The 12,285-nt window shown below is 45.4% G+C and overlaps 1 protein-coding gene across 3 annotated transcripts in view; it reads left to right on the forward strand.

The window, feature by feature from the left end:
- Positions 1 to 12,285, forward strand: part of Samd4b (sterile alpha motif domain containing 4B) — a 45,055-nt gene that overhangs the window by 19,834 nt on the left and 12,936 nt on the right. For all 3 annotated transcript variants that reach the window (XM_023721550.1, XM_023721549.1, XM_023721551.1), the window contains exon 3: positions 9,729 to 10,199. In XM_023721550.1, the coding sequence (XP_023577318.1) occupies positions 9,729 to 10,199 (471 nt within the window). The remainder of the gene's footprint in view (positions 1 to 9,728; positions 10,200 to 12,285) is intronic.

Raw genomic sequence — 12,285 nt, forward strand, 5'->3', positions numbered from 1 at the left:
TATTGACTTGAGCCTTTTACAGCTCATCTTATTAATATGGATTTACTTTATACAACATTTTTTAATTTTTCCTTTGTTTTTAGAACTTGTGGGGTGAGGGAAATAGCTCATAACACAGCACCTGCCTGGCAAGTGGAAGGTCCTGAGTTTAATTATTAGTACCAAAAAAAAAAAAAAAAGAACTTGTACAATTAAACAAGCCAAGCATGGTGGTGCACACTTATAATCCTAGCACTCAAGAGGCTGAGACAAGAGGATCACATGAGTTAAAGGTTAGCCTGGGCTACATAGTGAGTTCAAGGCCAGCCTGAACTATAGGGTGAGACCCTGTTTCAAAAACCCAAAAACATGGGGCCAGAGAGATGGCTCAGTGGAATAAGTGCTTCCCTGGCAAGCACAAGGGCCTGAGTTCAATCCCTGGTTCTGCCAAAATAAATAAATAAATAAAACATACAAAAAATGAAAAGTTTCCCAAGTTCCCATTTCTAGACTTTTTTATTTATTTATTTATTTATTTATTTTTGCAGTAGTGGGCATTGATCTCAGGACCATGTGCTTGTCAGGCAAGCACTTATTCTATTGAGCTATCTCCCCAGCTCCTCCAGACTTCTTGTTTATGGTTTCTGAGGTGAATTCAGAAATTCATATATGGCTACTTTCCTAGTCTCCCCCTTTCAGCTTTGTCATGTTTTAATTAAACAAATGGGTATCATGCACATTAGGTGATTTGCTATTTTTTATTAACCAAAATAATTTGTTATTGCATATTCACCAGGTACCTTACTGTTTGTTATTAATGGCTGCCTAGTAAGAAGAGGCCATGTTTATGGAGCTCTACTTACGTACCAAACAATGCTTTACTTCCTCTGATCATGTAATCCCACAGTAACTCTGTAAGAAAATCCATTTATACATGAGGAAACTGACATCTGAGGGAGGTTAAGTGACTTGCTCTGGGTTACACATTTGGTCAGAGGTAAAACTCAGTTTTTCTCAGTTTTTTGTTAGAACTCGGTTTTAGGGAGCAGGGAGATAACTCTGCAGCATAAGCACCTGCCTGGCAAGCACAAGGTCCCGAGTTAGATCCCCAGTACCACAAAAAAACCCTGTTTTGACCTCAGAGCACTTGACTGCTAGCTCTACCGCAGGGTATATCTGATTTTGTTCTTACAAACAGTGCTATTTGTAATAAATACTCTTTCTTTCTTAACATGTTTAAGATAAATTCCTAAGATTCTGTGGACCTGACAGTTGAGAGATACGTGCACTTAAAATAGTAGTTCCCATGAAAAACGTTAATGCTGCACGAAGCAGCAGAGGCCCACCCTTGAAGGTTTGCACTGGGATTTGGGGGTAATACCTCTCCAGAGGGGAACATTGATATGGAATGAACTGAATGATGAATGAATCTTTATGTCAGATGGTAAGAACTTTTAAAACAGGCTGGTACTTAAATGTGTGGACAGATAAGGAAACTTTACAACAGGGGAGGAGGGAGGGCCCTAGTGTATTTCAAAGTCAATAAGATAGACTCCTGCCAGAAGTAGAGCATAACTTGGGAAAGAAGTGATCACAGGAGCTGGTGAGATGGCTCAGTGGTCTAAAGCACCTACTTAGAACAAAGCTTAGCAAAAAGCACAGGGACTGCGGTTCAATCCCCCAGCACCACATGCCAGCCAGAACGCCCCCTGGTGGGCTGAGCTGGCGCCCCCCCCACACACACACACGCACAAATAAATAAATATTTAAAAAAAAAAAAAAGAAGTGATCACAGGTATATTCCCTAAAGGCTTTGAATACTGACTTCTAACACTAAAAAGACATGGTCTCCTATTGTACTCCTAACTCTCAAGAAGAATCACCCAGCTCTCCTCCTTAATTGTTTTTGGACCTGGAGTCTATCTCTTGGGAGGTGCTGACCATCTGATTTTTTCTCTTCCTGTGTTCATTTTGGCCTTCCCATTCCCTTGTGTTTCCCACTTGCATCATTCTGATAAATCACCTGAGGAAGCAAAGTGGTGTAAAATCCAGATTCCTGGCTCTTACCCCATGGACCCAGTAAATGGGAATCCAGGAAGATCTGTGGCCCTCGGGGAAAAAAAAAGTAGGCAGGTTCTTATGACAAGGTATCGTGAGAGATGATGCTGTTGTGGGTGATTCACTTGTCATGAGATAGAAAATCAGGAATGGGCACATTGGACACACAGATCCAGTTCTGCCAGTAATAGCTCTGTGTTCTGGATCAGTTCCACCTCACTTGCGCCTGGGGAATCCTAGAGGGTTATGAGAGTTGTTTTAAGTACTTTCAAGGTACCTCTTGAGCTCTGAAAAAGTGTGCAAAGTAGAGCCACAGCCAGACATAGTACTCTGTTTAAGGGCTTAGCACTTTTTTTTTTTTTTTTTTCTTTTTGGATACAGGATCTCACTACACAGCTTGGACTCATAGTGATTCTCCTGTCTCAGCGTTCCAAGCACTGGGATTGATTACAGTCAAGCACCACCACACCTAGTTTCAGTGGCCCACATGGTATGTGGTACCCAGGATTGAACCCGGTCCTTGCACTTGCCAGGTGCTTAGACCCCTGAGCTATCTCCCCAGCCCTAGTACATTCCTCTTGAACCATCGTTTTTATTATTATTTTTTATTTTATTTTATTTTTTGGCGGAACCGGGGATTGAACTCAGACCCTTATGCTTGCCAAGGAAGCACTTATTCCACTGAGCCATCTCCCCTGCCCCTGAACCGTCGTCTTTAATAGTCAGTGTAGGCTGAGGTTGTAGCCCAGTGGTAGAGTGCTTGTCTACATGTGTGAGGTCCTGGGTACCACCAACAACATTGCCTCAAAAAAAGATGATAGACCCTCTCCTCCCGAAAATTTGCTTCTTTTCTGCCCTGCCCACAAAACTGCATACTTAACCCTATTAACCATATTTTGAAATCAGTTGACCCAGGAGTCCCTAGTTAAGAACTGCCCACTTCAGGGACCCAAGCCCTTCGTAGCTCTTCAGATTGCTTCAAAACAGGAGGCCTGGACAGTGAGGCAGATCCTTTTTTTTTTTCCCTCTGGGTTTGGATCAGAGTGTCTACCTATCTTTCCCATAGATAGGGCAGGTAACACAGAAATTACCCTATATAAAAGTACACCAATTTTGGAATTATGTCATCTTCCAGTGACTTTCTAAAAATAAAGTCAGGCCTCAATCCTATCCTTACGGAGTTAGAATCCCCCCATATGTGTACCCAGTGAAGAAATACTAGGTGCTGGTGCTGATTACGGGTGGAGTCAGAAAGATCGTAAGGATGCTGTCATATGTCCTAGAAGTAGAGAGCAGGAACTTAAAGCTGTGGAAGGGGACTCCAGTCTGTGGATGCACAATAACCCTTCATCCTGGACAGCTAGTGTTGGTTTCATCAGAACAGAATCTGAGGGCCGGGGAGATGGCTCAGTAGGATAAGCGCTTGACTGGCAAACGCAAGGATCTGAGTTCAATCCCCGGTTCTGAAAAAAAAAAGAACAGAATCTGAGGCAGTATCCAGGAACAGAAAAGCAAAGCAATACTCCAGGTCTCCAGAACAGGGAGGGAAAGACCTCAAGTTTCCCCTTCCTCCCTGTTCTTTCTCCCAGTACAGTCTTATCTGCTGTTAGGAGCTATAACAGTAATCCTGGCCTCCTCCTGCCCTCTGATGCAGACTTGAACTGGAACTGTGATCTGATGGACAGGAGAGAAGAGATAGGAGTCAAGAAGAGCTGATTTCCCTTTTCCTCTCTGGTCCTATTACTTCCTGAGCCACATTTCCTCCATTTCTTACCACTTCCTCTTTTGAGTCCTCATACGCAGCAGGTTTAAACCTTTCCTTTCTGCCTTCGAGTCTGGGTGGGGAAACTGAGGAGGAATTGTATGAGTCACCAGAGGTTAGTTCTTATGCCTCCACCCTCCCCTCCTCTCTGTTGACACAGATCATCAACAAAAATGTGAGCCCCCAGCCCTGCCCCATATCTGTGTGAACTGGGATGAGGCAGAGAAGGGCATGTGTAGAGCCAAACCCCAACCCTCTGACTGCTGCCTGAGGCAGCCACAACTGTCGCAGTAGCCAAGCACATAAAAATGGGTTTGCTCTTACGACAATTTTGAAGATATATTTGGCTCCTATGATTTGCTGGGGCCCCGGGTCATGACCTACCTAGCTCTGGTGACCTGGCCAGCCCTACTCTGTAGCCACTGTACCAAGGGGGGCATTCACACATAGTCTCTCTCGTTCACCATCTCCATGCTCTAGGTTTGCGACTTGGCAAGAAAGCTGTCATTGGCATCACAGCATTCCCCAGCCCCTCCTCCATCTGCCCACCTCCAGAATTTCCCCACTGTTGTTGTGCCTTAGCTCCAAGGAGCCAGAGATGTGTCTGGTTTTGGTAAATAACTGTATGAAATTCCCCACCCCCGTTGGGAATCTCAAGGGGGAGTCCCAGATGTGCTTTTCTAAATAAACTGTACCCCCAACCCTGAAACAGCATGGTTTTTGATCTCCAGCCAGGAACAGCAATAATAGTTAAATATACTGAGCACTTGCACATGCCAAGTGCTTTGAGCAGTTGTCTCATTGTCTCTTTACAACTCTGACATAAAGACTTTTACAGCCCCCATTTGACTAAGAGACCAAGGCTCAGAGAGATTAAAGGAGTGACACACAGCTGCAGTGACCTAGGTTGTGGGAACAGAGCTGGATTTTGAACCCAGAAAGTTTGCCTGTTGTTTGTACTCTTACTCAGTATTCTGTCCTGAGACTAGAGAACAGGGTGATCCAAGGTTGGGAGAATCCTAGAAAGGGCACATTATACGCATATAGATACTACTGTCTTCCAGGAACCATCTGGGTTTAATTGTGCAGGTATTCATTGAGCCCCTGCTGTGCCCCAGCTCTGGGCCAGGTTTTTCTGATCTGGGCAGGAAATTAGAAGTTCCATCCCCACCCGTCATCTGCAGCCCTAGCTGGGCTCATCCCAAGGGGCCTGAGGTTGCACAAATTCCTTGGATCAGTTCCAGGACTCATTGATGCTTCCCAGTAATGGGAGGCCCACCCTTCCTACCACCAACACTCAGACACATGAACACACATTTCCCCAGGGTCAGTCTCCATTTGTCCAAAACCACTGTCCTGTTTCTGGGCAGTAGAATAAGGTCCTTCATTGAGCCCAATGCTTGAGGCCATTCTGTCACGTCCCCTGGCAGTACCAGAGGAGAAGCTGTGTCCCTTAGCCCTTGGGTCCTGGCAGTATTCTAGGGTGGGGGAAGGACTAAACAAGGCTTCTTTTCTGCCCCAGATGCCTCTGGCTATCCTGCAAGGCCTAAACAACAGCAATTGACAGTGTCATGCTCGGAATAGAGGGCCGGGCTGACTGCTGGAAGAGAAAGGTGACAAACAGCCATCATTGAGCTGTATTCCAAGTGCCCATTATGGGCACACTGTCTGATGCTTTATATACATTGCCTCAGCAAATCTTCCCAGCAGCCCTGTAATCTCTTTTACAGAGAAATCCAGACACAGTTGAAATATAAATCTGTCTCGTCCCTAATACTATTTACTGCATATCTTGTCATGAAGAACTGAAACCTCAGGGACTAAGTCAGGGAAGAGGATATGGGGTATTAGTTCCCTACGTATATGACTCAGTGCCAGAGAGAGGTGGGAGGGCAGGAAAGGTTTTCTGACATCTGGAAGGCCTGTTCCACCTTGGAAGGATCATTAGATATGGAGATGGCCTGAGGTACAGCTTTGTGGTCTTGGTAGTTGATTCAACAGACTATTAAGTGGAAGATATTAGAGGTCTGGAAAGCCAGCCTAGGAAAAGGGAAGAATGAAGATTGGTGTTGGGAAGACAGAAGATTGTATGTAGTAAAAGTCCCCACGTTGTAGAGGCAGACCTGGTTCAAATCTCAGCATTGTTCTCTAGCTGTGTCATTTTGAGAAAGTGACTGCACTTCCCAAATCTTACCTGAAAAGGAGGAATGCTAAAACAGGGTTGAGGTGGGACTAAAAACCAGTCATTCTGCCAAGCATGGTGGTGCATGTTACCCCAGCACTAGGGAGAATGAGGCAGGAGGATCACTGTGAACTTAAGGCCACCCTCAGCTACATAACAAGTTCAAGGCCAGCCTATACTACATAGCATGCAAGTCCTGTCTCCAAAACGAAAAAAAGAAAAACCAATCAGGCTGGACAGGGTAGCACATGCCTGTAATCCCAACATTTGTGAGGCTGAGTCAGGAGGATTGCCAAGTTTGAGTCCAGCCTGGGCTACATAGAGTTTTTAAGGCCAGCCAGAACTACATAGGAAGAACCTGTCTCAAAAAGAAGAAAACAAAAAACAGCCAGAACCATAGTTCAAGGGTATAGAACCTTCCTGACAAGCACAAAGTCATGAGTTGATTCCAGGTACCAAAACAAACAAACCAGTCATATGCTTAACACTAGTGCCTGGCACATGGCCTTTGCTTCATAAATGTTATTAGTTATTAACCTTTGTAGTGCCAGTAGTACTGCTCATTCTGCCCAATGCTGTGACCGTGGCATTAGTTGATTTGTAATAAATGCATGAGTCCTGGGCATTTTACCAGGGAATCTCTAGAAAGCTTAGAGAGGTCCTGATCAAGAAAATTATGTAACTAGGAGTTGAGAGTTAGGTGATTCCAATTCCCTAGAGCTAGAAATATAAGTGGAGTTAGAAATTAATGTAACTTCTAGGCCCCAACTTTTAAGCAGGTCATTAAAAGAGAGATACAAAGCATCAGTGCAAGGGCTGGCCAAATAGTTCAGCAGATTAAAGTGCCAGCCAGCAGGCACAGGGGCTGGGGGTTCGATACCTGGGCCTGGCCTTCTGGCCCCGCCCCCAGAGTGCACTGAGAGGCAATTGAGACTGGGTGTGGTGGTGCACAGCTGTAATCCCAGCTCTTTTTTTTTTTTTTTTTTTTTTAAATCCCCATTCTTGGGATGCTGTAAACAGGAGGATCATTAGGAGTCCAATCTAGTAATAAGATCCTGAACACCTTATAGGCCCTTCCCTAAAATATGGGAAAAAATGTCAGTGCAAGTTGTCAGGTGTCCTGCAGTATAAGTGAAGGACACTAGTGGTCCTTGGGTTACAAAACTTGTTTCGTTTTTGAGAGAAGATAATTGCTATGTAGAGCTACTGGCTAGCCTTGAACTTGCTGATGTAGCCCAGGCTTGCCTGGAACTCACAGTGTGATCTCGTGCTGGGATAACAGGCATGTGCTAACACACCTGACAAGGATGAAAGAGTTGGATCCCTTTGTTCCCTTATATGTGCCTATTCACAGCCTCTCTTTCGTAGGTTCCTGATGTCTTTAGAATCTGTATGTAGGGGCTAGGGAGATAGCTCAGAGTTCTAAGTGCTTGCCTGGCAAGCACAAGGACCCGGGTTCTAGCTCAGGTACCACATGCAGTGCTGGCCACTGAAACTGGGTGTGGTTGTGCATGTCTGTAATTCCAGCACTGGGGAGGCAGAGACCAGAGGATCACTATGAGTCCGAGCTACATATTGAAACCCTGTACCGAGGGAAAAAGACATTGGAGCTGGCTGTGGTGGTGCTTGTCTGTAATCCCAGCATTCGTGAAAGAAGACAGGGAGATCACAAGCCCAGCCTGAACAGTTTAGTGACTTTGGGAGACCTTGTCTCAAAAATAAAAAATAAAAAAATGGGGCTAGGGATGTAGGTCAGTATGGGCTCAGGCCCTTGATTAAATCCCCAGTACAAAAAACCAGACATTGAAACTGGCGTAAGGGCCAGCCTGATAGCTCAGTGGACTAAAGTGCCTGCTTAGGCAGAACATGGCAGCCAGGGTTTGATCTTTGTGTGTTGTGCTGGCCCTACACCCAGGGCACAGCTGAGCTGATGTGAGACTGGGCGTGGTGGTGCATGTCTGTAATTCCAGTGCTTGGGAGGCTGAAAACAGGAGAATCACTACAAGCCTGATCTATATAGTGAGACCCTGCAGACCCTGTACCAAAATAAAATACATTTAAAAACTGGCATAGTGGTGGAAGCTTATAATCCCAGCTACTCAAGAGTTTAGGGGTCTGCCACATAGCACAGGAGGGCCTGCCAAATAGCTCAGGGGCCAGCCAAATAGTTCAGTGGCTTAAAGCACCTGCAAGCAGGCACAGGGGTCAGGGGTTCAATCCCTGGGCCTGCTGTGCTGGCCCCACCCCCAGGGTGCACTGAGATGGCAGTTGAGACTGGGCGTGGTGGCGCATGCCATAATCCCCGCTCTTGGGAGGCTGTAAAGAGGCAAATCACTGTGAGTCCAATCTAGCAGTGAGACCCTGAACACCCTGTAGAGCCTTCAAAAAAAAAAAAAGTTTAAAGCTGGAGAATCCCACATTTAAGGTCAGCCTGAGCAACAGGGTAAGACCCTGTCTCCAAAAGGGCTGAGAACAGCTCAGTGGGAGAGTACTTGCCTGGCACATGCAAGGTTCAGTAAGTACTACAATAATAAAAACTTATCTTGAAAGAGCTGGATATTGTAACTCAGTGTTAACCGTACTCGCCTGACATGCATGAGACCCTGAGTTTGATTCCTACTAGTGGGTAGGGGGAGCAAGCTATAACTTTAGCAGTACGTAGACTAAAATTGGAGCAGTGTTAAGATGAGCATGGGCTCCACACAAGGATGACACCCAAATACATGAAGCATTCTGTTTTGATTTTTAATTTGTCACTTTTTGGAGTCATTAAAAGGACAAATTTCAATAGAAGGAAAAAGATTGTCATAGGCTGAAACTTTGAATCTCCACCTGAGTATGGGAACTTGGATGAATATAGAGAATCCCTGGAAGATGAAGATGGGAGTATTCCCATCTTAAACCTTGTCTCAGGGGCTGGTGAGATGGCTCAGTGGTCTAAAGCACCTACTTAGAACAAGCTTAGCAAAGCACAGGGATGGCGGTTCAATCCCCCAGCACCACATGCTAGCCAGTCCCGCCCCCTGGTGGGCTGAGCTGGCCACACACACACACACACACACACACACACAAATAAATAAATAAATAAATTTTAAAAAAATTAAACCTTGTCTCAGAGTTTTCAAAAGGCTGGGCATGTAGTTTATTATAAAGTCCTGAGTTCAATTCCATTTAAAAAAAAAAAATTCATTGTTCTGTGGAGATCTGTCCAGTAAGTTGAAGAGTTGAGACCATCTGATTCCAGAGCCTAGGCTTTTAATTCTTATTTTGTTGCTATCTGCAATCAGGAAGGAGGCTGCTTTGATGGGGGAAAGGAAGTAGAGGGCATGGTGATAGAGGAAAGGGGTGTCAGGTATAGCAATAGAACAGGCCTAGGGCCAGCACGAAGAACTTGAATTCCACAATAGCAGGTTTGGCTGATTGGAAATTATTGTAGGTTTTTGAGAATGAGAATGATAGAACCAAGAAAAATTGTTCTTGAAGGATATTTAGCCAGCCATGATGAGGCATGCCTGTAATCCACATTTGGGAGGCTGAGGCAGGAAGTTTGAGGCCAACCTGGACTGTGTAGCAAGACCTTCTCAAAACAACAATAAAAGTATGTTTGATCTGGCTATGTATAAAGTACTAGGTTGGGAGTCTTAATCAGAGAGAGGAGCTTAGAGCTGAGGGAATAGACCAGGGGAGCTCTCGGGTTTATAGCAAGCCCTACCCAGCCTCTACTGACATCCCTTCTTACCCTCATAGCTATCGTCAGCCAGTGGCAACAGGAATCCAAAGAGAAAGTGGTGTCCCTCCTGCTGTCCCACCTGCCTCTGCTTCAGCCAGGAAACACAGAGGCTAAGTCCGAGTACATGAGGCTGCTGCAGAAAGTACTGGCCTACTCAATTGAGAGCAATGCCTTCATCGAGGAAAGCCGCCAGCTGCTCTCCTATGCTCTCATCCACCCAGCCACCACTCTGGAGGACCGCAACGCATTGGCCCTCTGGCTGAGCCACCTTGAAGAGCGACTGGCTAGCGGCTTTCGTACCAGGGCAGAGCCCTCCTACCACTCACGACAGGGCTCTGATGAGTGGGGGGGCCCTACAGAGCTGGGCCCTGGAGAGGCAGGGCCAGGCTGGCAGGACAAGCCCCCCCGAGAAAATGGACACGTGCCCTTTCACCCATCCAGCTCAGTGTCGCCAGCCATCAACAGTATTGGGAGCAACGCAAACACAGGTGAGAGTATCCCAAGAGGCCATGCCTACTTGAAAATGGTCAATCTGGGCTGTCTTCTCTTATTCTGTGGCCTTAGGCAGGTTCTGTGATGTCACTAGATGTCAGCTTTATGAGGCATTGCAGAGGCTGTGGATTAGCATTCCCAGGGCCAAATCTGACCTACTCACATATTTTATTGAACCCATGCTTTGGTTTCATTTTATTGTGTTTTAAAATAAGTTTGGTAAAAAAATAAAGTAAGTTTGGTAGTAAGTGTGGTGGCAGATGGCTATGATCTTAGCTACTTGGGAAACAGATGGGAGGATCACAAGTTCAAGGCCAGTCTAAGCAAATAGCAAGACCTTATCTCAAAGGGAAGAAGAAAAGAAACTATAAATTTAGTGCTACAAGGGATAGGTATGGTCGTACATGCCTGTAATCCTGGCACTCAGGAGGCTGAGGCAGGAGAGGATCATTGTGAGTTCAAGACCAGCATGGGCTGCAAGGTGAGCTCAAGACCAGGCTAAACTACATGGTGAGACCCTGTCTCAAAACATAGAAAGCAACAATAAATTCTGTATGTGTACCCCACCCAACCCTCTTTAATACCTGTCTGGCCTCTAAGGGCCTTGTGTTTGTGACCCCTTGGTAGAAGACAGAAACTGTAATATGAAGTTCCTTCTAGTTCACCCTGGGTTTTCGTATCTGGTCTCAGCTTACCACCTTGTTCCTAAGGAATCTTTAAGTTCGTGTACATACTACAAATAAGATTTTTGAACATTGACTCTGCTAGATACACTCCCCACTCCCCTTCGGTACTGGGGATTGAACTCAGGACCCTGCACTTGCCAGACAAGCACTTGTTCTACTGAGTCCCATCCCTTAGATACACTTTTATAAACACTTTCAGATATCTCATGTAATCCTTATTATAATTTCAATAGTCCCATAAGGACATCAAGACCCAATAAGGTGAAGTCATGTATTCAAGGTCACACATAGAACACATTATAGAATTTTTCAAACTTAAGACCCAAGCAGTGTGGTGCCAGAGCCTGTCTCTGTGTATTGACATCCCCAGTGAAGTAGGCTTGAAAGGGCTCTAAGTAAGTGCCACAGGAGTTGGGTGAGCAGATGGAGTAGGTATCATAGTACCCTTTTAAAATGTTAGTTGAAGCTTAGTGGCATAAGCACCTGCCTGGGGGCTGGTGAGATGGCTCAGTGGTCTAACGCACCTACCTAGAACAAGCTTAGCAAAGCACAGGGACCGTGGTTCAATCCCCCAGCACCACATGCCAGCCAGCCCCGCCCCCTGGTGGGCTGAGCTGGCCACACACACACACACACACACACACACAATAAATAAATGTTAAAAAAAAAATTAAAAGAAAAAAAAAAGAAATGAATAAGGGAGGCAGCATGATCCAGGTCAAGGTGGGAAGTTACAGTTTAACCTCAGCAATGGTTAGAACAAAACAGTGGCAATGCAATGTCACATTTTAGGGAATAGCTGTACCCAGCTGTCTGATACCTGGTGTGCTTCTGTTAACTGCCTGATCCTCTTCCTTCTCTGCTAATATGGATGTCCTGTCAGCTTGCTGGACAAAACCTGGGAAGACAGAGAGGTAAGGGCATTTTCAGGGAACTCCAGCAAACAAGGTGTCTCAAACACTTTTCTATTCTGGGAGCATCATAGTTTCTGGGTCTGGATTGGGAGGATGTTAATAATTCTACCTAGGGCTGGACTGGGAATACAGCTTAGTGTGAACACTGCTTATGTAGTATAAATAACACCCTGGGTTCAATTCCCAGTACCACAAAATTCTACCAAAAAATCATTGAAGACAGTGTTTGCTGGCAGCTACTCTGTACTTACAAACTCAGAACCTTGACTAAGTTTCAGAAAAGTCACTTTTTCACAACAGTTTAGCCAGAATTTAAATCCAGGCGTTCTGGCTCCAGAATTCTTATTCTGAACCACTGTATTATATTTCCTCCACCTATAAGTTTCTGTCCTAGACATGCTCAGACCTCAAAGGGGAGGGTTCATATTTACAGGGTAAGTCAGTCTCAATCTCCCCCTCCCCCTCTCCCTCCCCTCCCCCTC

Source organism: Octodon degus, unplaced genomic scaffold (assembly GCF_000260255.1).
Source record: "Octodon degus isolate 3935 unplaced genomic scaffold, OctDeg1.0 scaffold00083, whole genome shotgun sequence".
NCBI classification, from domain to species: domain Eukaryota; kingdom Metazoa; phylum Chordata; class Mammalia; order Rodentia; family Octodontidae; genus Octodon; species Octodon degus.